The 25,496-nt window shown below is 39.8% G+C and overlaps 1 protein-coding gene across 5 annotated transcripts in view; it reads right to left on the bottom strand.

Annotated features, from left to right (window-relative positions):
- Nucleotides 1–25,496, bottom strand: part of CADM2 (cell adhesion molecule 2) — a 779,394-nt gene that overhangs the window by 196,038 nt on the left and 557,860 nt on the right. For all 5 annotated transcript variants that reach the window (XM_029082119.2, XM_029082121.2, XM_029082116.2 and 2 more), the window contains one exon: nucleotides 5,230–5,379. In XM_029082119.2, the coding sequence (XP_028937952.1) occupies nucleotides 5,230–5,379 (150 nt within the window). The remainder of the gene's footprint in view (nucleotides 1–5,229; nucleotides 5,380–25,496) is intronic.

Here is a 25,496-nt window from a genome sequence, read left to right as displayed (position 1 = left end):
TTAGCATCCACATCAGATCACCCAAGAATACACATGCATGTATGATAATACGATTCTTCACTCTGGAGACAGTGATTTGTGTTTATGTTGTGCATATATATCCAATGGGCAATTTGAGAAGGATCTACAGTAGCTGTCCAATAATATGGAGAAAGTGAGTTGTTTCCTGAGTATTAAGTGATTAAATAGTACTAGCCGAGTTGTTTTCCTTGCACCTGCAGAGAAAGAACCAATGACCTAATTGATTTTTTTCTACATGTATTGCCCAGTTCAAGTGAATATCTCCCACTCCTCTTTCCTATGATGTTGTAATGATCACTGGCTCCTCCCCTCATCCCCCATTGTGTTCTAATCTCACTGCACTTAAAAGGATGTGCGCATTAAATGAAGTGACAAAAAAGGAGAAAGTGAGTGAAAAAAGCAGCCTGCTCTAGGACCATTTGACTCCTGAGCATGAACCAACTCCTATTTGAAATGTTTTGACCCAATTTCTGAGAATTCTAAGACAAGACTGTAAAGGAAGGAAGGAAGAAAAGAAGTCAGCATGATGAGGAAGATGATCAGTACAAACGTCCCAATGGAAGGGAAGCCTAAAAAGCAAAGGAGTCCAAGAGAACTAATGGTTTCTTCAATAAGGCAGTTCTGCAAAGCCAAGAAAAAAAAATATACCAGTGCCAATGACAAGAAAGATAAGTTGACCAGGACTCCTTAAAGGGGCTAATAGAACAACTACAATAGCTATAAAAGGGGACATTATCAAGATCAACTGGGAAAGTGAAAAGGCAAAAAGTAGTAAAAATAATATAGGGATAAGATTAGAAAATCCAAAACTGGAAAGGAGTTACAACTGGCACAATAATAATAATAATGTTGGTATTTGTTAAGCACTTACTTTGTGCAGAGCACTGTTCTAAGCGCTGGGGTAGATACAGGGTCATGAGGTTGTCCCACATGAGGCTCACAGTTAATCCTCATTTTACTGATGAAGTAACTGAGGCACAGAGAAGTTAAGTGACATGCCCACAGTCACACAGCTGACAAGTGGCAGAGCTGGAATTCAAACCCATGACCTCTGACTCCCAAGCCCGGGCTCTTTCCACAGAACCACACTGCTTCACAAAGAGGAACAAGGAATAATTTTTCAGTTATATTGGACAAAATGCTACCAACCAGGGAAAGATAAAGAGAAACCTCAGGAGAGAGAGTTCAGCTAATACAGAGGTTTTCAAATTATTTTCATCTAAAAAAAAAACAACCAAAAAGAATAACAAATAAGGGAGAAACTCATCAGGCCAAGTCCTTTTTTTGGGGTAGACAGTTGCAAATCCCAACTAGGAATGGGGAAAGAAACAGTTAAATTTGGATGGAAATAGTCTGAGTTCCAGAGAGCTTAAGGAACTGTTGGATATACTTGCAGAGCACGGACTATAACTGTTGAGAAAATCATGGAGAAGAGGAGTACCTGAGGTTTGGGAAATGGCAAATGTTATGCCCATCTTTGAATTTGGGGCAAAGGAAACTATTAACTACAGACACCAGCATTAATTTCTGGTAGGATTACTAAAACAAATGATCAACTAATCATTTTGCAACCAACTAGACTCTCAAATCACAGAGATACCAAGCTTAGGAAACAATCCGCAAGATAAAGGGGATTCATCATAACAAATAGATTTAACCTTCTGTATGATAAACAGGTGACTGAATAAATGAAACCACAAATGGAATTAAGATTTGGGCAAAGCTTTTTGATTCTCTCTCCATGAGAACCCCATTTATAAGTTGGAAAAGTAAACTCTTGACATAACAGATTTATACCAACAATGGTGTCTGCTGCCATTGAACTCTCAGAGACATTCTGCTGGGTGACAACGGGCTCAGAGCATTTTCCTTTTTAGATGCTGGGAATAAGGGGGCTGACATTCAGAGTACAGCAAGCTGAATCAAGAACCCAGAGGAACCAGTAATGGCTACTTATCATCTCACTACATTTGTTGGGTGCTCACAGAAAATCAGCTGAAACTGATCACCCAAGTTAACCCTGTAGCTTCACTGTGATTACTGAAGATGTTCAGAAGCTAAGATAATTTTTATGCCACCAAAGACACATTTGCCTGGTCATGCTGTTTGCATGTAATAATAATAATAATAATGATGGTATTTGTTAAGCACTTACTATGTGCCAAGCACTGTTATAAGCACTGGATGGACAAAACCATGTAACAAATGTGCTGAAGAAAAATGAAACAGGGCAGCAAGTGACCTCTATCACACTGCCTTCTGGGCGGGTATTAGACTGTGAGCCAGGCTGTAGGATGGGAGGCCTGCAGATGGATACAGTATGACAAATTCAAAGGGCGCAAACCTCGGGCTCTCTGACAGTCAGATAATCAGGGAAGAAGCTGCTGAGGATTTGGGCTAGCATGTGGGACCTGTGTGATAGCATATGGATGTCTCCATGCAAGTCATCATCACCACTGCAAAAACAACTGAAATGCAGGTCCCTGTGGATAGGATAATATTTTCTCCTCTGAACCACTGAGGCCTGAGCAATGTTCACCTGAGAGGCCAGGGGCTAAAACAGACTCACTACCGTATTTTTGCAGACAAAGTGTACAAAGCAGATAGTCTTACCATTGGCAGAAGAATCTTTTAACCAAAGGACAACCCTACTATGGATAGGTCAAGACCTTTATCGAACTTTCCAGAGGAATTCATATGAGAATGACTAAAGTGACTAAAACTGAAGTGTTGGAAAATAGATTCTACAGAAAATGGTTAAGGAATTGGAATTATTTAGGCAGAAGCAGAGAAATCTGAAGGACTTCACTGTCTTTAAGAATATGACCAGGGTTTTATTTGGAGGATGTGGACTAGTTGTTGGCCATTAGCACTGAGGACTGAGTAAAACGCAAAGCGCATGAAGAGATATTTGTTAGCCACATGGAACCTCGACAATCAGACTGATAAAGGTTGTGATGTTCCTTTCCCTGAAGGCTTTTAAGGAAAGTTGAGACATCCGTCAGACTTGGAAGATTTTAGTCGTTCATGACGTTGTATGCCAGAGGCTTATGTGATGCTCTTGTACGGTGCCTCCCGGCTCTCTATTTCAAAACTATGTTAGCAATGAGAAGAGATGTTAGGAAATAGAAGTTAAAGAGAAAATTGTCATTGTTTGTTTGCCCTTCTCCAAAATTGAATCCCTGCCTCTTGTATGAGTACATTTTTGAATTAGAATAAAATAATCATAATCATATAAAGCAAACAACTAGCATGACTTTATAATTTTCGACCTAAAGGCATTCCTAAAAAATTCCTCTATGAACAATTCCCCTGGCATCTATCTAAGTCTCAGAAGAGAACTTTAAGCATGATTGAATGGGTTTTCTATGAGATCTTCTGTTTTCCATTTCAAATACAAATTGCATGTGTTTATACCATTCTCCCTGGCCACCATGGCTAAGGTAGTCAATTTTATAATTAATGTAGAAAATTCATATTCATATTTTAAAAGGATAATCATTGAAAATGGCTCAATGAAGGTTTAGGGATGATTCAATTCATAGTGAAATTATTACATGCTCAGTCAAATCAAATTTGTATATTTATACAATTTTAGAAAAATGAAAGCACCTGCAATATACTGCTGTCAATTATTTATCTTGCATGAAGCCTTCAAACATGCTTTCAGTTGAAAACAAATGATAAATAAATGATACCCTGTAAATGAATTATAGGCCCACAGCAAGAAACCATTTTTGCACCAATGAATCTACTACATTACTGGCTGAAAACATCACCTCTCTTCAGTTACAAAACTGTGTTACCCAGGACAATTCACTATAATTATTGGCATAGATATAAACTTTTTCCTAAGAATTACCATTGTATTATATATGGTATATATAATATGATATTTATACATAAATATGGATAAAAAGTTAAATCTGAATTTTCAAAATGCACAATTCAGTCATCATTTATGCTTAGGGAATGAGAGGTGCCAGGTACTTGAAAATTCTGGTTATATGGACTAACAAAAATGGGGCAGAAAGCTCTAGGAACTTCCTTCCAGAAAGAACAAAGAGTGGACAAAAGTAAGAGCAGAATGTTATCTGGCTTTGTGTATAGAGAACTGTTGGCTCACAAGATTAGGAGATAGTCTCATGCATAAGGCAGATCTGTTTGTTAATCAAATTAGCTGAACAACAAATCCTGCAGCCTAGGAATATCTATGTGGACCACTCTAAGAATAGTCTATGCAGCAACTCCAAAGGATCGCTTGAAGACTTTAATGAGGAGAGAGGGAGCTCCCTGGCAGAAGTTGTAGTGATTTGATAGTCACATTAGCAGAGATTTTGCAGAGTGACTTACTGCAGAGGGTTGACTCAAATATTAACAACTTCATCACAAGGGATCAAGCAACCTTTACCCTTGTAGGAAGGATGCAACAGGATGCAACTAATTTTTCAAATAGTAAGAATCCAAATAAAACACGTTACTGATTTCATGAATTATGACTGTCATAACTTTTAGAAATGTTGAATATTAAACCTTGAATGACATTTCCTGTGATTTGTACCTCAAAGCCTTCAGATTTATTTGGGCTCTTTCTTTGGTTGTTCTAACTCAAAACTATGTACTGCATAACTAGGAAAACAAAACAATTAATACAAGTGACCTCAATTTTAATTATGTATCATATTCCATTTCATTCGATCAGAGCTCAGTATTTTGGGCTTGGCTAACAGCACAGTGGTAACTTCTCAAATAAATTTTCTTTCTAAAACCAGTCAAGAGGAACCAAGTTCCTATTAAAAAGCAAACATGTTTATTTAAATTTTTTTTCAGTCTTATCAAAAATAACATTATCCATATTATGATATAACAGTGGAAAAGGCAGATTGTTTTTTTCTGGGGGGTAAGGTATTTAAAGGTTATTTCAAAAATAGAAACGGATAGCGGGCAATGGACAGAAACAGAAGGAGAGACAGAGGCAGAGGATTTGAAATACAAAACAGAATTAGAATTGTTTATGTTACAAAAATGTAAATATCTAGTTATCTGCATCATTTGTGACTCACAAACTAAATATTTAATATGTATAAATACAAACAGAAATAGTTTGGTAATCAAAATGAATAATTTGTGTCATCTCAGGGAAATAAATGTATTAGGATTAAAATATTTGAGTGTGTGATTAAAACATTTGAAAGAAATTGTACTCACCTTTCTTGTCATCGAAGTACAGAGTCTGTTGAGCTGGATTTGACCACTGGAGGGAGGTGTTATCATTTTGATCAACCCTGCAAGTCAAATTTGCTGTTCCCCCTTCAACTACTGTAACATTCTGCGTGAGTGGGAACTGTCCTTGGCTTCCTGAAGTGGGAACAGGAGGAAAGAAAAAAAAAGGATTATTACAAGGAAGTTTTATAAAAAAATTTATAATCTTCCTCCAGGCTGTACAATCTACATGATATTCCAAAATTCTTTGGGAGAAGAGCAAAACTCCAGTGGAAAATCAATGCAAGAGTGATTTGTTGCCATATAAAAATATTTTCTAAATTACTTTCTTCCTTTTTGTTTTGGAATTCTCCCATGTGTTTGGGTATTCTCTTTAAATCCCCATTCTACATCAATGGAGTCTTCCGATCCCAGTGCACAGCTGACATGGATCTGATTAAAGATATCATTAATGTTCATTTGTATTAATCATCCATAGCACAATTTGCACTGCATTATGCTGTCTCTGTAGGCAGACACATTTTGACATTTATTGCATTTCTTGTGTTTCACAATATTTTAATATTGCTTATTATTTTAAACAACTTTTTTTTAAACAATCCATGCAATTCTGTTAGAAAAAACTAAGAGTACACTTTATTAGGACAACTATAGCACAGGAAACTGAGTTAAAACATTCTGGCAGACTGGTGACATATAAGAGGGGAGAAAAGGGGTTTGCTAGAGGCAGACTGATGAAACTATTATCTGAGCAAGGTAGTTCATTAAGTAAAGGCTAATTTACATATGCAAGCACATTATGATGCCTTAATCACACCCATGAAATGTATTTCTATTTTCTTCTTTAGTTTTATAATGATTCTATCATTACTACAAGTACCAGTTGATGTTATGCTAGAGCTGTTGGTGCAAAGAATCTTATTAATATGAAGCCTGTTGATTGGCACTGTAAGAGACAGAAATGCCCAAAGGATAAGATTTTTTCACAGGCCTAAACGTGATAAATATAAAGACTCATGCCCGTGTTATATAATTAATCCTAGCAAATATGAGAGCAATGAAACCAGTCACTTTGACCCATGTGAAAGCAACACACCTGAGTCACCATGGCTACTTCCCAAGATACTTACTTCCCTGTAATATTTTGGGTGGAGTTTTCAAATTGGGGTTAAGAAATGTCTGATAAATTCTTTGAGTTGACTTGAAAGTCATCAAGAGCAAGAGTGAGAAGGATTTTGCCTTCATCTGAGGTGACCTCTACCAGGGAAAACATTGGAGAACCATTAATCTTATGCTCTGATATGAGGGGAAAATAGTTTTATAGACAGGGGAAAGATAGAACATGATAGAACAATTGCTGGAAGATCCAGATCATTAATTCAGAAAAAAAAATTACCTATAGAAGTATTTACATTCCTTTTGTCTTTGTTTGCTTAGCAAGGGCTTTTGGTACTAATTAGGTGGCTTAAACATTTGTGTTTTTTCTGAACCTTCTAACCCCAAAACTATAGTGATATTATTTGTAATTACAAATATTAACACTCAATTGTAAGATAAAATAATGCTATTGCTTCATTTAAAGAGAGAAAGGAGAACAGTGATCATGAACTCAGTCTCATTCAAACATTTGCAGAATAATTTCAAAACATCTCTATAAGAAAATATCCTTCTCATTTCACAGATGGGTAAACTGACGCTGGGAGGTTAAGTGAACTTCCCCATGAGAGTAGAAAAAAAAAAATCAATGAGCCATTCAGGGCCAATCCAAAAGTTCCATATTTTGAATTTTTTTTCCAAAGACTACTAGGCTGTAATATTTTAGGCATAACTTGTAGGATCATTGCTTAAGAAGGCAAAGGGAATAGCATATAGAAGTACCAGAAAATACTTGCTTGCAACACTCACTGAAAACAGAGTAACACAAATGCCAGAGTAACACAGCCTAAATACAATTAGTATTGATAGGGTATCACTATCAATCACTTACACTTAAGAGTAAATCCTACCATGGGCCAACTCAGATACCAATAGTATTCCACTGGATTTACCAATGTTCTGCTCAGCTCTCCTCTTTGACATAAGCTAAATCTAATCACATGCCTTCCAAGGAATGGGGAGTACAAGAAACAAGCACCCCATATTACATGGGGAAGTCACACCTTTGGGGACTCAGCTCGACAGATGGAAATCACTAAGGCAGGTCTGGTTAAGAATCTTGTTTTCGACTAGAGTGTCAGGAGAGAACCCTTAATTGCCTAGAGAATGGCATGGTAGCAGCCCTGGCTACTGCTGTCATGGCAGAAGAAGGGGACAAAAAGTATTCAATTGTAATTCAATAATTACAAACATCACTTAATGCCCTCCCAGGGTGGAGGAGTGAGCATCTTTTCGTCTTTTCCAAATCACATCTTCTACAGCAGAGTCAGGGCTAACATTTGACTGCCATGGCAATGGACAGAGTGGGGATGATGATGATGAGATGCCATGGTCATCTCCTTCAGTCACCTACTTTAGTGGATTTTTATTCGGCACCAAGATGGTCCACACAATGACTGAAGAAGCTGGGCGTGCTTTTGCTCCACTCAAGCACTGTGCATCCAAGTTTAGTGGATGATTATAGAAGCAGGAGCAGTGACAACAGAAAGAGGGAAGATCAGTAAAACCCAAGTAGCAGTGAGATGGAGGAAAGAGAAAGATGGTGGAACAGCAGCACTGAAGATATTATGAAATTGATAGCGTCAAAGCAGCCTGGCGAGGAATAGGGTAACTCTTAGGTCCAGCTGAGTCAAGTACTGTGAGAGTGGGGAGTAAGTTGGTTTGGGCCTTCGGTGCATGTTGATGATGAGGGGAGTAGGCTGGGATGAACCCCAGAGATGGGGAGGGGAATTAATCTGGCTTGACTCAGACAGGGAGGTGGATGAGAACATACAGAATGGGAGCAGGGTTTGGAGGGAAAGAGGATGGTAAGCACTGTGCCAGGCACTGTACTAGTTGCTGGGGTAGATACAAGCTAATCATATTTGACAGAGTCCATATCCCACATGGGGTTCACAGGCTTAATCCCCATTTTACAGATGGGGAAACTGAGGCACAGAGAAGTTAAGTGACTTGCCCAAGGTCACACTGCAGACAAGTGGGAGAGCCAGAATTGGAACCCAGGTCTTTCCGACTCCCAGTCTCATGTTGTTTCCATCAGGCCACATTGCTTCCACTAGTCCACCCTGATTCTAAATGAGGTACTCTTGGATGCCCTAGTTGTCCTATATTTCTTGGGGTTTTTTTTGGCTATTACTGGAAGGGGAGTCTCTAGAATCTCTAAGTACAAAAAACCCCCTTTTTACCACATCCTTTATTCTCAGTACTTCAGTCCCTTAAAAATTCCCAAAGTAGATGAGGTTTTATATATTGTTTTGCAAAGTCCTACCACGCATTCAGACCCAGTTGTTCTCTCCTAATCTCTAAATTAAAGCTGGCCCCTATGATCACTACAGATCCCATTGCTAACAGGAAAGGGAATTTCCCAGGTTTAAAATCCATTCATTAGAGCACTCTTTCTTCTTCTCACCTTTGAACTTTTAACAGTTTTTGTGGCACGCTTTGGTGAAGGCATCAGGGCTTGAGCAAGTGAATTCAGCAGCTCAGTAGTATGCTCTTGAGTGTAGGGAAAACTGATCTGTTCCAGGCGAAGTGCCAGAACAAACAGCTGAGAGGATCATCAGTGGAAAAGGCAGCCTGAGGAGGGATCTCAAGAGCCAATGGTATTTCTAGAGAAGACTAGGCAACCCGACGTGAATTTCTGAGCAGGCATTATGAAGCCTGGCTCTGCCTGCAGGAACAATGCCATTGAAAGCCTTAGTATCTCCTGAATGGTTCATGAATAAAGGCAATAGCTTCCTCTAATGCTCCTTTCCAGGTCAAGATTAAGTGTGGGTCATACCAGTGGATCACTGCACATTGCACATGAGTGCTTAGTTACTAAGAGCAATAATCATTGGAGCTATATCTAGGCAGCCAGGCGGAAGTAGAGATATCATGTGAGTTACAATAGGGACTTTCGTGGGAAAAGATCGAGTTGACTGCAGCTATACACAGGAACTAAGCCCTACCCCATTTTGTTTTCCTGCATAATTTTGAACAATAATCCTACACCTTTCATAGAGAACTGTTTGCCTTACAGAAGAGGAAAAGAAAAAGTTCTTAGAGGAACATTAGGGCCTAATGGAAAGAGAACAGGCCTGGCAGTCAGAAAACCTGGGTTTTAATCCTGGCTCTATCAGTTACCTCTTATGTGACACTGGGCAAGTCACCTAACTTTTCTTTAACTCCATTTCCTCTCTGGACTCCCTCCTGTTTAGACTGTGAGTCCTATGTGGGACAGGGACTATGTCTGACCTGATTACCTCGTATCTACCCCAGCACTTGATACAGTTCTTGGCACACAGTAAGCACTTATAACTAAGAGTAGTGACTTGCCCAAGGTCACAAAGCAAGAAAGTGCTGAAACTGGGATGAGAACCCAGGTCCTCCAACTCCCAGGTCCATGCTCTTTCCACCAAGCTATGATGCTAACCTACATTTGAAACTTCAGTGTCCCTAACCGAACCCCTCCACTGTCATTTCTGTTACTTTATCTCCACTTCTAAAAGACCTCTTCTCTCCTCCTCACTGTAAGAATTCCTTTTTGATGCTATCTCAGCCAGTCAGGACTGGGCACACCTTCAGCAACACCTGTTATCCTCCTGCTGTATCACCTTTCTGCCCAGACGCAATGGAGCATGGCCATTTATTCGCATATTGCCTTGCCAGTTTCCATAGAGATGAGAAACACTGGAGAGGCTTGTGCTCCATAACAGCTGCCAGAGCCAGGAGGGGCTGAGGCAGAGCTGGCGGGCAATGGGTCTTAGAAGGCCAGGGAAGGTTGGAAGGGCTTCCTCCTCCTGATAGCAGAAATTATCAATGCCAAACTGGCACCTGCAGTACTTGCAATCCTGCAGGCCAGATCCTGGGGTTCACTAGGGCCATTGTAAGCAGCTCAATGAGCTCCCTGCTTGAGGAGCAGAGTTTCCCCTGACCCAATATCTGGCCCTAATCCACCATATACAAAAAGCTTTTTGAGATTTATAGTGACTCTCACTGCTCCTAACCTGCACTGTATAATTTTTCTCTGGAAATCCCACCTCTTTTTCCATTCCAGGGTGTCTCATTAAAGGTTTTGGGCCCCTCACCAAAAGGTGAGAAACCTTAGACTTGTGTCTGATCAGGGGACTAAGCTGCCCACAAGATTAAAAAAAAATGTATACCTTGGACTGAATGATAAAGAATAAGATGACACACTGTCATTTAATGGAGGATGACAATGACTGACTTCTACTGGCTATGACCTAATGAGCGATTTGGAAAGCATTTTTTTAAATTCAAAATTTCCGATATCACAAGTCAACTTCACATTGCTTTCTTTTAACTTCGCTTTCCTCTTTCTGCCATTTTTTTTGGACACAAAACAACGATTAAAAGAAAGTGTGGGAAGTTTATTGTTATGATGATACTGGTACAGGCAGGGAACTAAAAGAATCTCTCAAGTGCTTGTGTTCTTAATGTATTTGAAGCTAACTTTCAGATCAAATATTAGTGATTAAATGAATTCAACATTTTTGTCAGTTTTCTTAACCTGGAATTTATTTGTGAACCATTTATATTTCAAACAACACTAATTTGCAGAAACCAAACATATCATCCTCTTGACAAACCTGCAAATCAAGCATTAAAAGTTCTCAATGGGAAGTATTTACAGACTAATTGAACTTTTGTTCTAAAAATGTCAATCAATTTACAAAAGAAATTGATATGTATGCTTGAATAAAGTGGAAGAACTGTTTCCTTCAATTATCTTCTTTGATTTCAGAATCAGAATAGAAAACCCACAGAACCCCTAAGGGGAAATCTAATCAAACCAAAGACCCTTCTTTAGGGAGAACTGTGTGCCTAAATCTTCAAAAAGATAGTTACCTACTCTTTTCTTAAAGGTTAGGAAATTCAAAATAACATCTTACACGATTCGTTTCTATGATTTAGCCCAATCCCTCTAGCCTGTCCTCAAGAAAAATGGAGAACAGCTACAAACCACTCCTCTGACAACATCTCTGTCTGTATAGCCCTTGACAGTGGATTAAATTCCTTCTCAGGCTAAGTTACTCCGAATCATCTCAATTTTCTTGGAAGACCTACTTCAGCAAAAGAATAGTATTTCCTATTTTCAAGTGCTCTGAATCTCGTTTAAATCACAGCACCCCCAATAGGGAATACTATTCCAATGAAATCCAGAATGTGAAGAGTATTTCGTTTTATAGCCGCTAATTTCCTGTTACATATATATACCTCAGATGTCCCTAGTTATACTGGGGTAGGTTGGAGTATGGCTAGTTCACAAAGAGACACTGCTGTAATTAATTAATTTATTAATTGTGGCATTTTTAAGTGCTCATTATGTACCAAATATTGTACTAAGGCTTGGGGCAGATAAAATTCAATCAATTTTATTGAATAGGAGAGAGAATAGGAATTTAATCCCCATTTTCCAAATGAGGAATCAAAGATACAAAGAAGTTAAGTGGCTTGCCCTAGGTTCCACAAAAGATAAATGGGAGAGCTGGGATTAAAACCCAAGTCTTCTGACTCCCAGTACTGTACTTTTTCCACAGGCAGTTCATCTCTCTCCTATATATTTAACATGAGAACTGTGCAAAAATCTTAACCGGCATCCCTCTAGACTGTAAACTAATTATTCATTCACAATCATATTTATTGAGCGCTTACTGTGTGCAGAGCGCTGTACTAAGCACTTGGGAAGTACAGTTATAGGCAGGGAATGTATCTACCAACTCTGATACATACTGTATTCTCTCAATTGCTTAGTTCAGTGCTCTGAAAACAGTAAGAACTCAATAAATATGATTGATTGATTCAGCCCTAAAATAGTTTATGGGCAATGTTAAGGTTTGGGTTCTTCAAAATCTCCTGCGTAAGAAGATAACCTTTAAAATCCAGGTAATATTTTGCTTAATCAGACACCATGGTAAATAGTAGAGGAACCAAGGAAAAATTCATAGCTGTTCCAGGAATTCTAGAGAGAAGCAAAAAGGAAGAGGAAGCTAAGTCCAATTTCTACAATTTTCAATAATGCTCCTATTATCTGGTGTATTAACAAAACCAGCCTTTGCCATAGTAATAGCTGACTGGCACTCACTGGCAGCAGTTCTGCTGTCACCATAGCAGCTGCTTGGGGCCATGGGGGTGGGGGTTGGAACCTTCCCAATGCCTCCCTCTGACCACTCCGTAAAGAGTCTGTAAGGAAGGGAGAAGCAGTTCAGAACTCTGCCTTTTGGTCAGTGACTCTATACTTGAAGGAGTATTGAATATTAGCAATTCTAAAACTCCCACAAACAGAGTATTGCATTGGAGTTGTTTTGAGGGAATGTGCTCTCTCCTCCATGCCCTTGATGCACCCATGGGAGCAGAGATTTACAGATTGATTTCTTAATGATTCAAATTTAACCAGGGGTATGCTAAGACCATAAGATCTTTTTTTTTCCTTCCAGACCTACACAAAATCAATCCTTTTCCATCTCCTACATATGCAACCAGTATTTCCTCTTTAGGCACATTCTTCTGAATTTACCTAATGAAGCAGATCCTGAAAACAAATCAAGAAGTGGTTCAGATGTGAATAAGACAAATGAATTGATTGATTAATCATTTTTCCAAATCAAATATTTTCAAGAAATACAAAATGAATTTAAATCTGGTTTCTATTATTTCCCCCTGAACACCTAAAGCTCAAATTGAATGACTAAATGACAAAAACCTTAGAGAGGAAAACTGCTCTAGTGAAATTTACAATCCAAATTTCAGCCAAGTTGAACACAAAAGAAAACAGTAAACCTTTTAAGGTTTCTACTGGTAAAAACATCAAACAACTTCTCTAATATAGTGTGGTCAAGGCATTGATAAAACTCATTTGACATTCCTATTTTCTTTGATATAAGGAAGATTCATAAAGGTACTGAACACAGAAAGCACCCAGATGCTATTGAAGCAATGGTGTGACCACCCACCCTAAATTGATCAAGAAAGTTTCAAAATGTAGGACTCTCAGAATCTCTCTCCTGCTTATTCATAAGCTAGAGAGAGAACAGCAAGGGGACAGCAACAGTTCCTAAATGGTCCTTGCCAAGAAAAGAGAAGCAGAAGGGGCTAGACAGCATTCACTGTAAGAGGCAGTTACACATTTTTCCTCTTTATCTTCCTGAATGTGTATGCACAGCCCTCCCTTCCGGGGGCTGCTTCTAAACGCTTCTCTTCAGAATCCCTGAATCCCCACCCAGCAGCATGCTTGCAATATGGTCGTCAGTTTCTTCACAAGCACATCACAAATAATGATGGGTGTGAGGCGAGTGAGTCCAAGTGTTCTCCAGGATTACAGTTTTGTCCTTTCTCAGTACGCATATTTTCTTAAGAATCAGGCTCACATGACAAACATTTTTTGGGGATGTACAGTGGATCAACATTCCCCCTATCTGCTCCAGCATCCTACCCTCCCACTGCCTCCTGCCCAAAATGAGTAAGGGAGACAAAGGAGGATTGGAGGGAAAGAAATGGAGTTAGTTTTGAATTTCATAGTGCTAAAATAAGACTTTCATGGTAATTACCATGTGTGCATAGAGTCACTTTATCTTTCAGGAATGCAGTTTGAAGGGTCAATGAGCAAGACCTAGAGCTGACTAGCTTTCCTTGTTAAGTGATGAAAACCTGAAAGGCAGCCGTCCAAGAGAAGAGAAATTTATGACCACAATCACAGACCAAGTCACAGGGAAGCTCAATCACTTAACTAGGTTCTAAATTGAGATGTCAACCTGAAGGAAATATTCTGGAAAGGAGCGCACAGATGGTATAGCTCTTCAGAAGGCTGAGTGAGGAATATAGTATTAGTTTAAGATGATCAATCATCAGAAGAATAAAGATCAGTTAGATGAGGCAGAACTGTTTTAAGGTCTAAGTATCAAGAAGATATTACATATGTGAAAGTCAGCAAGGAAATGAGACATACACCTCACGCAATGGCGACAACGAATATTATGGCTTTGCTAAAAAGGCAAGGAGTTGGAACTTAGACATTTCAAAATCCTCAAAATTCATTCCCTCACAACATTCCAAGAGCCAAATAGAGTGGAAAAAGTTAAACTGCAAACTTAATCAGCACTCTTGCAAATTAAATGAAGGACATTTAGCAAAACATATATATCTTCTTGGAGAACTATCAGGTATTGGAAAGCTTCAGAAAATCCCAAAACATGTTAAGACTCTTAGATACAGTAATCGGTCATATTATTATTTTTCTTCCCTCATTTTAAATAGATGATAGAGTCCAACATCTTCTTTTGGAACCTTTAATAGCTTCTGTAAAACGGCATGGATAGTTGATAATAGTGGCCAAAACTAAGATGTCTATTTATTAACATATCTATCACATGCTCATTTTTTAGAAGTTAACTAAATTGACCTTTCAGAAAGAATTGCAATTAAAGATTCTTAAGTTTGAAATACATTTCCATAATATCTATCTTCAATGCAAATATGAAGCTTCAAAACTCAATTTTGGCTATCTGATTTCCATTTTTATAGGCAATAGGGCAATATTTGCTTTTATTGTGCTGGGTAGTAAATGTCAATTATGTGGAATAAGATCACAAATATCCCAAACTTACAACCAGCCCCAGAGTCTAATGCGATTTTAAACCACTAAAAGCTTTTGGATGTATTTAAGTGTTCCAGTATTTCACTTGACACACATTTAAGTACTATGGTGCATGAAGTGAAAATATAGCAACTAAGATGATTGGAACTGACAATTTCTGTAAAATGAATCTTTCATTGTATCAGACTTCCTTTATCTAAAATAAAAACATAAAATTAAAAGATGCCACAGCATTTGTCACACTCTCTAAATCCTAGGTTAACTTTCAGAGAACTCATTATTGATTCCTAAATAGGCATATTTATCGAGTGTCTGTTGGTAATCCATCAGGCATTATAGGAAACTGTATTGAACAATGAGAAGATCAAGGCCACTCTCAAATAATTTATAAAACAGGGTAGCCTTGATTATTTGGATGAATGGCTTGAAATCATACTAAATGAACTTAGCTTTGCTGATATCCTCAGAATCTCCTTTGAAAATTTTAAATTGGCAGTAAACCTGTGCCTTCAAACCATGCTGTATTGCCTTAGAAGGCTTCCAGTCACTAAGAACTATGGACTACAATTCAATCAGTAGTAAATAGGAGACGGGAAGGTTTTACAACTAATAGTAATAATAATAATTATGGTATTTGTTAAGCAGTTATTATATGGTAGGTGCTATACTGTGTTGTGGCAGATACAAGCAAAGTGGATTGGACACGGTCTCTTTTCCACATGGGGCTCACAGTCTCAATGCCCATTTTACAGATGAGAGAACTGAGGCCCAGAGAAGTGAAGTGACTTGCCCAAGGTCACACAGTAGATAAGTGGCAGAATCAGGATTAGAACCCATGACCTTCTGACTCCCAGGCCTGTGCTCATGCTCCTTCAAATGCATCTACTGCAAACATTCATTTCTTTAGCAAACAATTAAAGAATGCCATGTGCAATTAATTCACTCTGAAGAACATCTGTCTTTCTTTCAGAGGGGTTTTTCCCTCAATCTTGAACCAATTCTCTCCCTTTTTTTCCCCCAATTTACATTAAAAACTTACTCTTTCCCTATCATAGTCTGAATGTTTTACCAGAATAGGGTCCCATAAAAAAGTGTGCCATCTTCTGGCAGATAAGCTTCAGAATGGGTAATTCTTTCATTGCATTTGTGGTAATTGTTAAGCTCTTCCTGTATGCCAAACACTGTATTAAGCACTGGGATAAGAACAGCATAAGCAGCTTGAGCTCTGAACACATGCCACAAGAAGTTCAGAGTCTGAGGAACATGGAGAACAGGTTTCTTAAGTTCATTCTGAGAAAACAACTCAGAAAAGTGAAAGACTTGCCTAAGATCACACTGCAGTCAAGTGGTAGAGCGAAAATTAGAAGTAAGTTGTCCTGACTACCAGTCCTGAGCTCTTTTCATTAGGCCTCATGACTTCAGATTGATCAATAAATTGCAACATTTAAGTCAAGTTAGTAAATTCCCTGAAGGAACCAGGCTCTCAAAATGTGCAGAATACGGGGTTAATTTGATGCATTTTCCACTGTTTGATCATTTCTGCATTCACAAAGATTTCATTAATGGTGATATCAGCCATCTTGTCAATGTTTACATTCTTTGATGTTCAGACCTTTTGTAGTGTCTCATTAGATCTAGGGGAACACTACTCTGTGGGAACAACTGACAGCTGCAGTAAAGGCCCAATATTAAAATAAAACTGGATATGTTTTATAGATTGCATAAGAAAATCATCTGAAGAATTAGGGCTATGTGAGGAGGGAGAGGAGCTAACAGATCTGCTGAGCTACTAGCTTTAATCATTTGCAGTGAAATATTGAAAATTATAGACATCAGGTATCAATTTACATTTCTTGCACTACAGCTGTGTCCCCAAAGCCAAATGAAAGAAACCTCAATGTTTCCTTAATTCTTCACTGTATTTTGTCTGAGAAGATACAGGTTAAGTGGGTACATTTGGAACCATTTATTAAACTAGTAATGCAAGCAGCAAGCAAAGCAAGCCAAGGAATGCTGTTTCACTATGATGAGGTTCTATTCCCAGTGGTCTGGATATTGGGTTTTCACTGAAATCAGAAGTTTCACTGATCTTAAATAGCATAGTCCATAAGTAATAATTGGGTGGCCCAGTTATTAAAATGTTGAAGTGCTCGTCCCTGTAATAGCTGTATAATGTAACGCTGGAGAAGAGGGAGGAGTATTACATTGGCATTTATATGCAAAAATAGTTTTTGACTTGGACTACTTTCATATTGCATTGTGTATATTGGATCTGAACACTTTTTGTGTTCTATTAAAAACATTTTTTAACTGTGGAGGTTCATTTTTTTCCAAGGGGGTACATGCCTATAGGGTTTTAAATGATGCAACCTCCTCAGAACAGGGATTGGGACTACCAATTGCATCGCACACTCCCAAGCACTTAGAACAGCGCTCTGTACAAAGTAAGAGCTCAATAAATACCATTGGTTGATTGACTGATAAAGTTACAATAGGATATGGGCTAAGAGTCACCAAGGCAGTGAAACATATAAAAGAGAATTGATGGAATTTTGATCAACAATAATTTGTTTGCGTTTTGTAAATTTAACAGCTTCATGCCCACGATGCAGGAAATATCTACCTCTAGAGTAGCCGTAAAAAGGTGTCACTCTCCCTGACGACTGGGGACACGAGGTACACATGTATTTGGCAAATACTTGAGACATCAGCAAACAGAAACCTTGTGGATCTTTTCCCTTCATATTCAGAGAACATCGGTGGCTCAGAGATACATACGCAGCTTGAGATACATTCACGCTGTGCCTTTCACCAAAACAACAAAGATAATGCCAATTAATCTTGGCGCTATCCTTGACTCATCCTCTCATTCAAACCACATATTCAATCTATCACTAAATCCCAGCAGTTCAACCTTCACAACATCATTAAAATCTGCCCTTTCCTCTCCATCCAAACTGCTACCTTGGTAATCCAAGCATTTATCCTATTCCAACTTGATTACTGTATCAGCCTCCTTTCTGACCTCCCTGTTTCCGGTCTCTCCTTAATCCAGTCCATATTTCACTCTGACGCCCAGATCATTACTCTACAAAAACGTTCAGGCCATGTTTCCCCACTCCTCAAGAACGTCCAATGATTTCCCATCCACCTCCGCATCAAATAAAAACTCCTTACTTTCCTTGATCTAAATCACTCAATCACCTAGCCCCCTCCTACCTCACCTCGCTGCTTTCATACTACAATCCAGCCTGCACACTTCACTCCTCTAATACCATTCTCCTCACTGTACCTCAATCTCATCAGTCTTACCGCTAAGCCTCTCGCCCACATCCTGCCTCTGGCCTGGAATACCCTCCCTCTTCATCTCTGACAGTTACTCTCCTGATCTTCAAAGGCTTATTGAAGGCACATCTCCTCCAAGAGGCCTTGCCTGGCTAAGTCCTCATTTCCTTTTCTCCCACTCCCTTCTGTGTCACCCTAATTTGCTCTCTTTATTCACACCTCCCTTAGCCCCACATGATTTATGTACATAATGACTGTCTCCCCCCTCTAAACTGCAAGCTTGTTGTGGACATGGAATGTGTCTATCAACTCTGTTATACTGTTATATTGTACTCTACTGAGTGCTTAGTTCAGTGTTCTGCACACAGTAAGTGTTCAATAAATACGATTAAGTAACATTTGCCAAGTCTCATGAAATAAAAAGCTGCAAACCTAAAACATAATATGTCCAATAAGTAGTTATAGAAGGCAGCACTGGATGGGAGGGTAGTGAGCAGCAGTGAGCAGGTGTTCCAGGGGGTATGGAGGTGGCAGCAAGAGGTAGAGAGTAGGTGTTCCAGGAATGGTGGTGCACATGGAAGTGTGTTTTTTCAAGACATATTTAAATGAGCCCCCAAATGATAAAATAACCCAGAAATGGGCTTCAGCCTATTTCTATGAAAAATATTAATTTTCATATTGGTACACAGATCAATTAATTTAAACAAATTTGTAACTGCCTCGTTGCTGATTTCCTATTTGAATGCATCCAGACTTTCTCCATGTAAGCTCTTAACCTCCAGGCTAACAAATTCTCGAGGGGTGTGATGGATCCAGGAAACGCAGCACATTTTAAAGGGTATATTTACTCTTCAGTTTAGCCTTGAAAAAGCTTTTTAAGGAAAGTGAATTCATTAAATTAATCTACCAATTTTTTGGATTATTTTTCAATTCAGGAAACATCAATTCCTTCAATCAGGTAAAAATTATAGTTTTCATGCCACTTATAGAAAACACTAAATTAGTAAACACTTCATATAGCTAGTCCTGCATTGCCCAAAGTGGGTGTTCCCATGCACCCAAGGTCACAGCATTTCATGAGACAGAGTAAATGTTTTCCAAGTAGGTAATCTGGCACTTTGTAGACTCCCCAAAATTATAGAACACACATGTGTACCTCCTACTGAACATTTTTTAAAGATAACTAAAGGGAACAGGTGTTAAGTGGAAGAAAGTCTTGATGCATATCAGTCTGAGGTCCTTTAACGCAATCTTGATGGGCCAACAATGGAGGAGAACAATTGGCATGGTTTCACACTGCCACAACATAGAGAGTGATGTAACTGTATAGTAACGTCATCAATCAGGTGCAAAAGCTGGAGTTTGTTACTGCTCACCAGAGGTCTTGTTTTCATTTGTTTCTATGATTACTTTAGAAAGGGCATGTCATTTTGAGTAAAAGTGGCAAGGCACAAGAGGCTGAAAATTTTTGGCAGTACACCGAAATATCTTCTATTCATGCCCCTTGTATTAAAAAAAGACAATCGTGCACAACATGCAGATTTCTAGAGTGAAATATTCAATTGAGCACATTTTTCTTTTGTTCAAATTTACAGAAATTTTAATTTGAATGCTTTGCTAGGCTATTGTGGGTATTACTAATTCTCTGAATGGAGAGAGGAAATTTGGTTGAGACAGTTGGCAAGTGTGGACATGAGTTAAAGGTCTGATAGAGATTTAATTTCCTACAAAATAATTCTCTACAAGCTGTGCAAACATGCTTTGCTTAAACAAGTAATCTAAATGATTGAAATTTTACATTTACAGTGAGACCCCGAATTCCCTGTTTTTGCAGGGAAACTCCTTGAAAATGTCATTAGAGCCACGTATCCTTGTCTTTTAGAATTCAATGATATAAAATAATGAAGCCTTCCCAATGTTAGGAAATATTTAAGCAATTTATATTGAAATGTACACATTCAATAGGCTTATGGATGAGACTTCAATCTTGTCCTATGTAACCCAAAAAAAGGAATATGAGTTCGTCTTGGACTTGACAGCCTAACTAATACTAAGTCAGACCAGCAGCCCTATCTTAAAGTTTGTTTTACGATGTTGGCACAATTATCCCAGTCATATAACTTCAATTTAAAATTGATTAATTATAATGTAATATTCATGAGGTACTTTGTGATCCTCAGAAAACGATAAAGTATTACCATAATGAGCCTCGAAAATGGTTGACCAAAGTCATTAGGCCTTACAAAATTCAATTCGGCTCACAAAATGAATGCAATCACCTTGCCCACATTTACCATACTCCCACCCCACTACCCCAACATAATTCTAATGGATCATTAGGCCAGAAGAAGCAGAAACAACTGCAACCACTATTTTCCAGTAAACACAGGCTTACAAGAAAACCAATACAAAGGAGTAGGAGGTGTGAGGTTAAAATATGGACTCCCAGCAAACCCCCAAAAGGGATCTCTACTCTTAGTGTGTCAGGCACAGTCCCTGTTCCATATAGATCTCCTTGTCTAAGGGGAAGAACAAGTATTTAATCTCCATTTTACAAATGAGAGAACTGAAGCTTAGAGAAGTTAAGTGGCTTCCCCACGTGACAAGAGCATCAGCCTCCTTGCTGACCTCTCAGTCTCCTCTCCCCACTTCAGTCCACACTTTACTCCAGTCCAAAAATGTTCAGGACAGGTAACCCCACTCCTCAAAAAACTCCAGTGGTTACCACTTCCGCATCAAACAAGAACTCTTCACCTTTGGCTTAAAAGCACTCCATCATGCCCTCTTCTACCTCACCTTGCTACTCTCCTACTACAATCTAGCCAACACACTTCACTTCTCTAATGCTAACCTTATTACTGTGCCTCCATCTCACCTCTTTCGCTGCTTTCCCCTCACCCACATCCTGCTCCTGGGCAAGAGCACCCTCCTTCCTCAAATCTGACAGACAAATACTCTCCTCCCCTTCAAAACCTTATTGAAGGCACATCTCCTCCAAGAAGCCTTCCAGACTAAGCCCCACTTTCCTCATCTCCCACTCCCTTCTGTGTCACCCTGACTGGTTCCCTTTGTTCTTCCCCCCTTCCAGCCCCACACCACTTTTGTACATATCTATAATTTATTCAGACTGTAAGCTTGTTGTGGGGATGGAATATGACAGTTTATTGTTGCACTGTACTCTCTTAAGCACTTAGTATAGTGCTCTGCACACAGTAAGTGCTCAATAAATATTCATTCATTCATTCAATCATATTTATTGGGCACTTACTGCGTGCAGAGCACTGTACTAAGCACTTGGAAAGTATAATTCAGCAACAAATAGAAAATGGTTGAATGAAGGAAGGAAGGAAGAAAGGAAGAGCAAGCAAGTTGTGGAGCTGGGATCAGAACCCAAGTCCCCTGACTCCCAGGCCCTTGGTCATTCCACTAGGCTGCCTGAAGGCTTTTGATAAGCCATTTAATTATTTCATTCATTCATTCAATCATATTTATTGAGTGTTTACTGTGTTCAGAGCACTGTACTAAGCGCTTAGGAGAGTGCAATACAAAAATAAACAGTGACTTTCCCTGCCCACAATGATTTTACAGTCTAGAGATATGGAGGCAGATATCTATACAAATAAAGTAAAATTAGAGATGCGCACATAAGTGCTGTAAGCCTGGGAGAAGGGAGAAAGTCAGGATGACACAGAAGGAAGTGGGAGATGAGGAAAAGTGGGGCTTATTTTGGGAAGGCCTCTTGGAGGAGATGTGCCTTCAATAAGGCTTTGAAGGTAAGGAGAGTAATTGTCCATTGGAATTGAGGAGGGAGGGTGTTCCAGCCCAGAGGGGCCTAGGGGTAGTAAGTGGGCTAGAGGTAGGTGGTGAAACAGGAGAAACTGAGGCACAGTGAGAAGGTTAGCACTAGAGCAGCAAATTGGGCAGGCTGGGTTGTAGAAGGAAAGAAGTGAGGTGAGGCAGGAGGCGGCAAGGTGGTGGAGTGTTTTAAAGCCAAGAGTGAAGAATTTTGTTTGATACTGAGTTGGATGGGAACCAATGGAGTTTTTTGAGGAGCAGGGTGACATATCCTCAACGTTTTTGTAGAAAAATCATCTGGGCAGCAGAGTGAAGTATGTAGTGGGATGGGGAGAGACAGGAGGCTGCTGGGGGGGTCAGCAAGGAGGCTGGTGCAGTAATTCAGGCAGGATAGGACGAGTGATTTTATTAACGTGGTAGCAGTTTGGATGGAGAGGAAAGGGTTGATTTTAGCAATGTTGTGGAGGTGGGACAGACAGGATTTAGTGATGGATTGAATATGTAGGTTGAATGAGAGAGGGGAGTCAAGGATAACACCAAGGTTACAGGCTTGTGAGACAGGAAGGGTGGTGGTGCCATCTACAGTGATGGGAAAGTTAGGGGGAGGACAGGGTTTGGGTGGGAAGATAAGGAGCTCTGCTTTGGACATACTAAGTATGAGGTAATGGGAGAATGGGAGAACACCCAAGTAGAGATGTCATGAAGGTAGGAGGAGATGTGAGACTAGAGAGAGGGAAAAAGATCCGGCTGGAGATGTAGATTTGGTTATCATCCTCCCCGATATTGTAGTTGAAGCCATGTGAGCAAATGAACGGGTATAGATGAAGAATAGAAGGGGACCCAGAATTGAACCTTGAGGGACCCTTTCATTCATTCAATAGTATTTATTGAGCGCTTACTATGTGCAGAGCACTGTACTAAGTGCTTGGGATGAACAAGTCGGCAACAGATAGAGACGGTCCCTGCCGTTTGACGGGCTTACAGTCTAATCGGGGGAGACGGACAGACAAGAACAATGGCAATAAACAGCGTCAAGGGGTAGAACATCTCGTAAAAACAATGGCAACTAAATAGAATCAAGGCGATGTACAATTCATTAACAAAATAAATAGGGTAACAAAAATATATACAGTTGAGTGGACGAGTACAGTGCTGTGGGGATGGGAAGGGAGAGGTGGAGGAGCAGAGGGAAAAGGGGAAAATGAGGCTTTAGCTGCAGAGAGGTAAAGGGGGGATGGCAGAGGGAGTAGAGGGGGAAGAGGAGCTCAGTCTGGGAACGCCTCTTGGAGGAGGTGATTTTTAAGTAGGGTTTTGAAGAGGGAAAGAGAATCAGTTTGGCGGAGGTGAGGAGGGAGGGCGTTCCAGGACCGCGGGAGGACGTGACCCAGGGGTCGACGGCGGGATAGGCGAGACCGAGGGACGGTGAGGAGGTGGGCGGCAGAGGAGCGGAGCATGCGGGGTGGGCGGTAGAAAGAGAGGAGGGAGGAGAGGTAGGAAGGGGCAAGGTGATGGAGAGCCTTGAAGCCTAGAGTGAGGAATTTTTGTTTGGAGTGGAGGTTGATAGGCAACCACTGGAGTTGTTTAAGAAGGGGAGAGACATGCCCAGATCGTCTCTGCAAGAAGATGAGCCGGGCAGCGGAGTGAAGAATAGACCTGAGCGGGGCGAGAGAGGAGGAAGGGAGGTCAGAGAGAAGGCTGACACAGTAGTCTAGCCGGGATATAACGAGAGCCCCACAGTTAAAGGATGGAAGGCAGAGGAGAAGCCTGGAAAGGAGACTGAGAACAAATAGCCAGTAGCCAGAGAGATGAGAGGAGAACCAGGAGAGGACAAAATCAGTGAAGCCAAATTTGGATAATGTTTCCAAGAGAAGAAGGTGGGGTTCACAGTGTCAAAGGCAGCTCAGAGGTCGAGAAGGATTAGGATGGAGTAGAGGACATTGGATTTGGCAAGAAGTAGATCACTGGTGACCTTGGAGAGGGTGGTTTGGGTGGAATGAAGGGGATGGATGCTGGATTGGAAGGGTGAAGGAGAGAATTGGAGAGGAATTTGAAATAGCGGGTCTAGACTACTAGCTCAAGGCGTCTGGGGAGGAATGGTAGGAGGGTGATGGGGAGGAGGGTAACTGGAGGGAGCCATATGGTCAAGGGACACCTAAGGCCAAAGACAGTTTTATTAACCCCTGAGAAACAGCAGGGCCTAGTTGATAGAGCATGGGATCGGGAGTCAGAAGGACATGGGTTCTAATCCCAGCTCCTCCATTTGTCTGCTGTGTGACCTTGGGCAAGTCACTTAACTTCTCTGTGTCTCAGTTACCTCATCTGTAAAATTGGGGTTAAGACTGTGAGCCAATCTGTGTTCAAACTGATTAGCTTGTATCTACCCCAATGCCTGACACACAGTAAGCACTTAAGTACCATTAAAAAACAACAAAAAAAAAAACAAAACAAAAAGAAAAAAAACCAAACCCTGCAATGTAGCTCAAGCCTCTCAATGATTATGAAGTCCTCTTCTCTGACAATAGAATGGAAACATAAGTGGAAATACCACTTGTCTTTCCATCATCATGGGCACTGGAAAACATTCAAACATACAAATTTTATATTTCCCCCTATTTTCGGATACCTGCTAAAGCAATTTGCCAAATGACATCCAGTAGCATAAGATAAAACGGAACTAACATGTAAAAGACACATTTTGGATTATGCTGTCACTCTCCATTTCAATAGTGACTATTTGATAGCATTTTGCAAGGGCTTATGCTCCAAAACAGCTTGACAAAACACATCTCGAAAGCATACATGATAACAAGAGCCAGTTTAGAAAATGGCAACGGTATATTTTCTCTCAAAATTACACTCACAGCCTATCAAAGTCCTTTAGTTTCCAAATCACTTTGCCTTTAAAGTTTCTACTCTAATTAAATGGCAGGGTCAGTCAAGGCAAAACTTGGAAAATAGATCAATAGGATGGATGTAATGACTACTTCTCTATATTATTATAATGCATTTGAAAAACAAGCAGTATACCTAGGGTCAATGACAAAAGTAGATAGCCACATGAAGATTTTTTCCCTAGGGATGCCTTTTTCAGTAAATAATTCTTCAAGTCTAGTAGAAACAACACAGGCCTGAGAGTCAAAGGACCTGGGTTCTAATTCTGCCTCTACTGCTGTGACCTTAGGTATCTCACTTAATGTCTCTGTTACTCAGTTTCTCCAGCCTTAAAATGGGGATTAAATCCTACTTCCTTCTACTTGGACCTTGAGCCTCATATGGGACAGGGACTGTCCAATCTGATTATCCTCAGGACATAATACAAGGCTTACTACATAATGAGTTCTAAGGAAATACCACAATTATTTATTATTTTTCAACAACCAGAACCAGGGACTCAATGGGCTGAATCCCAGGGGTCTCAATC

This window comes from Ornithorhynchus anatinus, chromosome 17, assembly GCF_004115215.2.
Source record: "Ornithorhynchus anatinus isolate Pmale09 chromosome 17, mOrnAna1.pri.v4, whole genome shotgun sequence".
Taxonomy (NCBI): Eukaryota; Metazoa; Chordata; class Mammalia; order Monotremata; family Ornithorhynchidae; genus Ornithorhynchus; species Ornithorhynchus anatinus.
The sequence above is the reverse complement of the archived record's forward strand: the minus strand, read 5'-3'. Positions and strand labels throughout refer to the sequence as shown.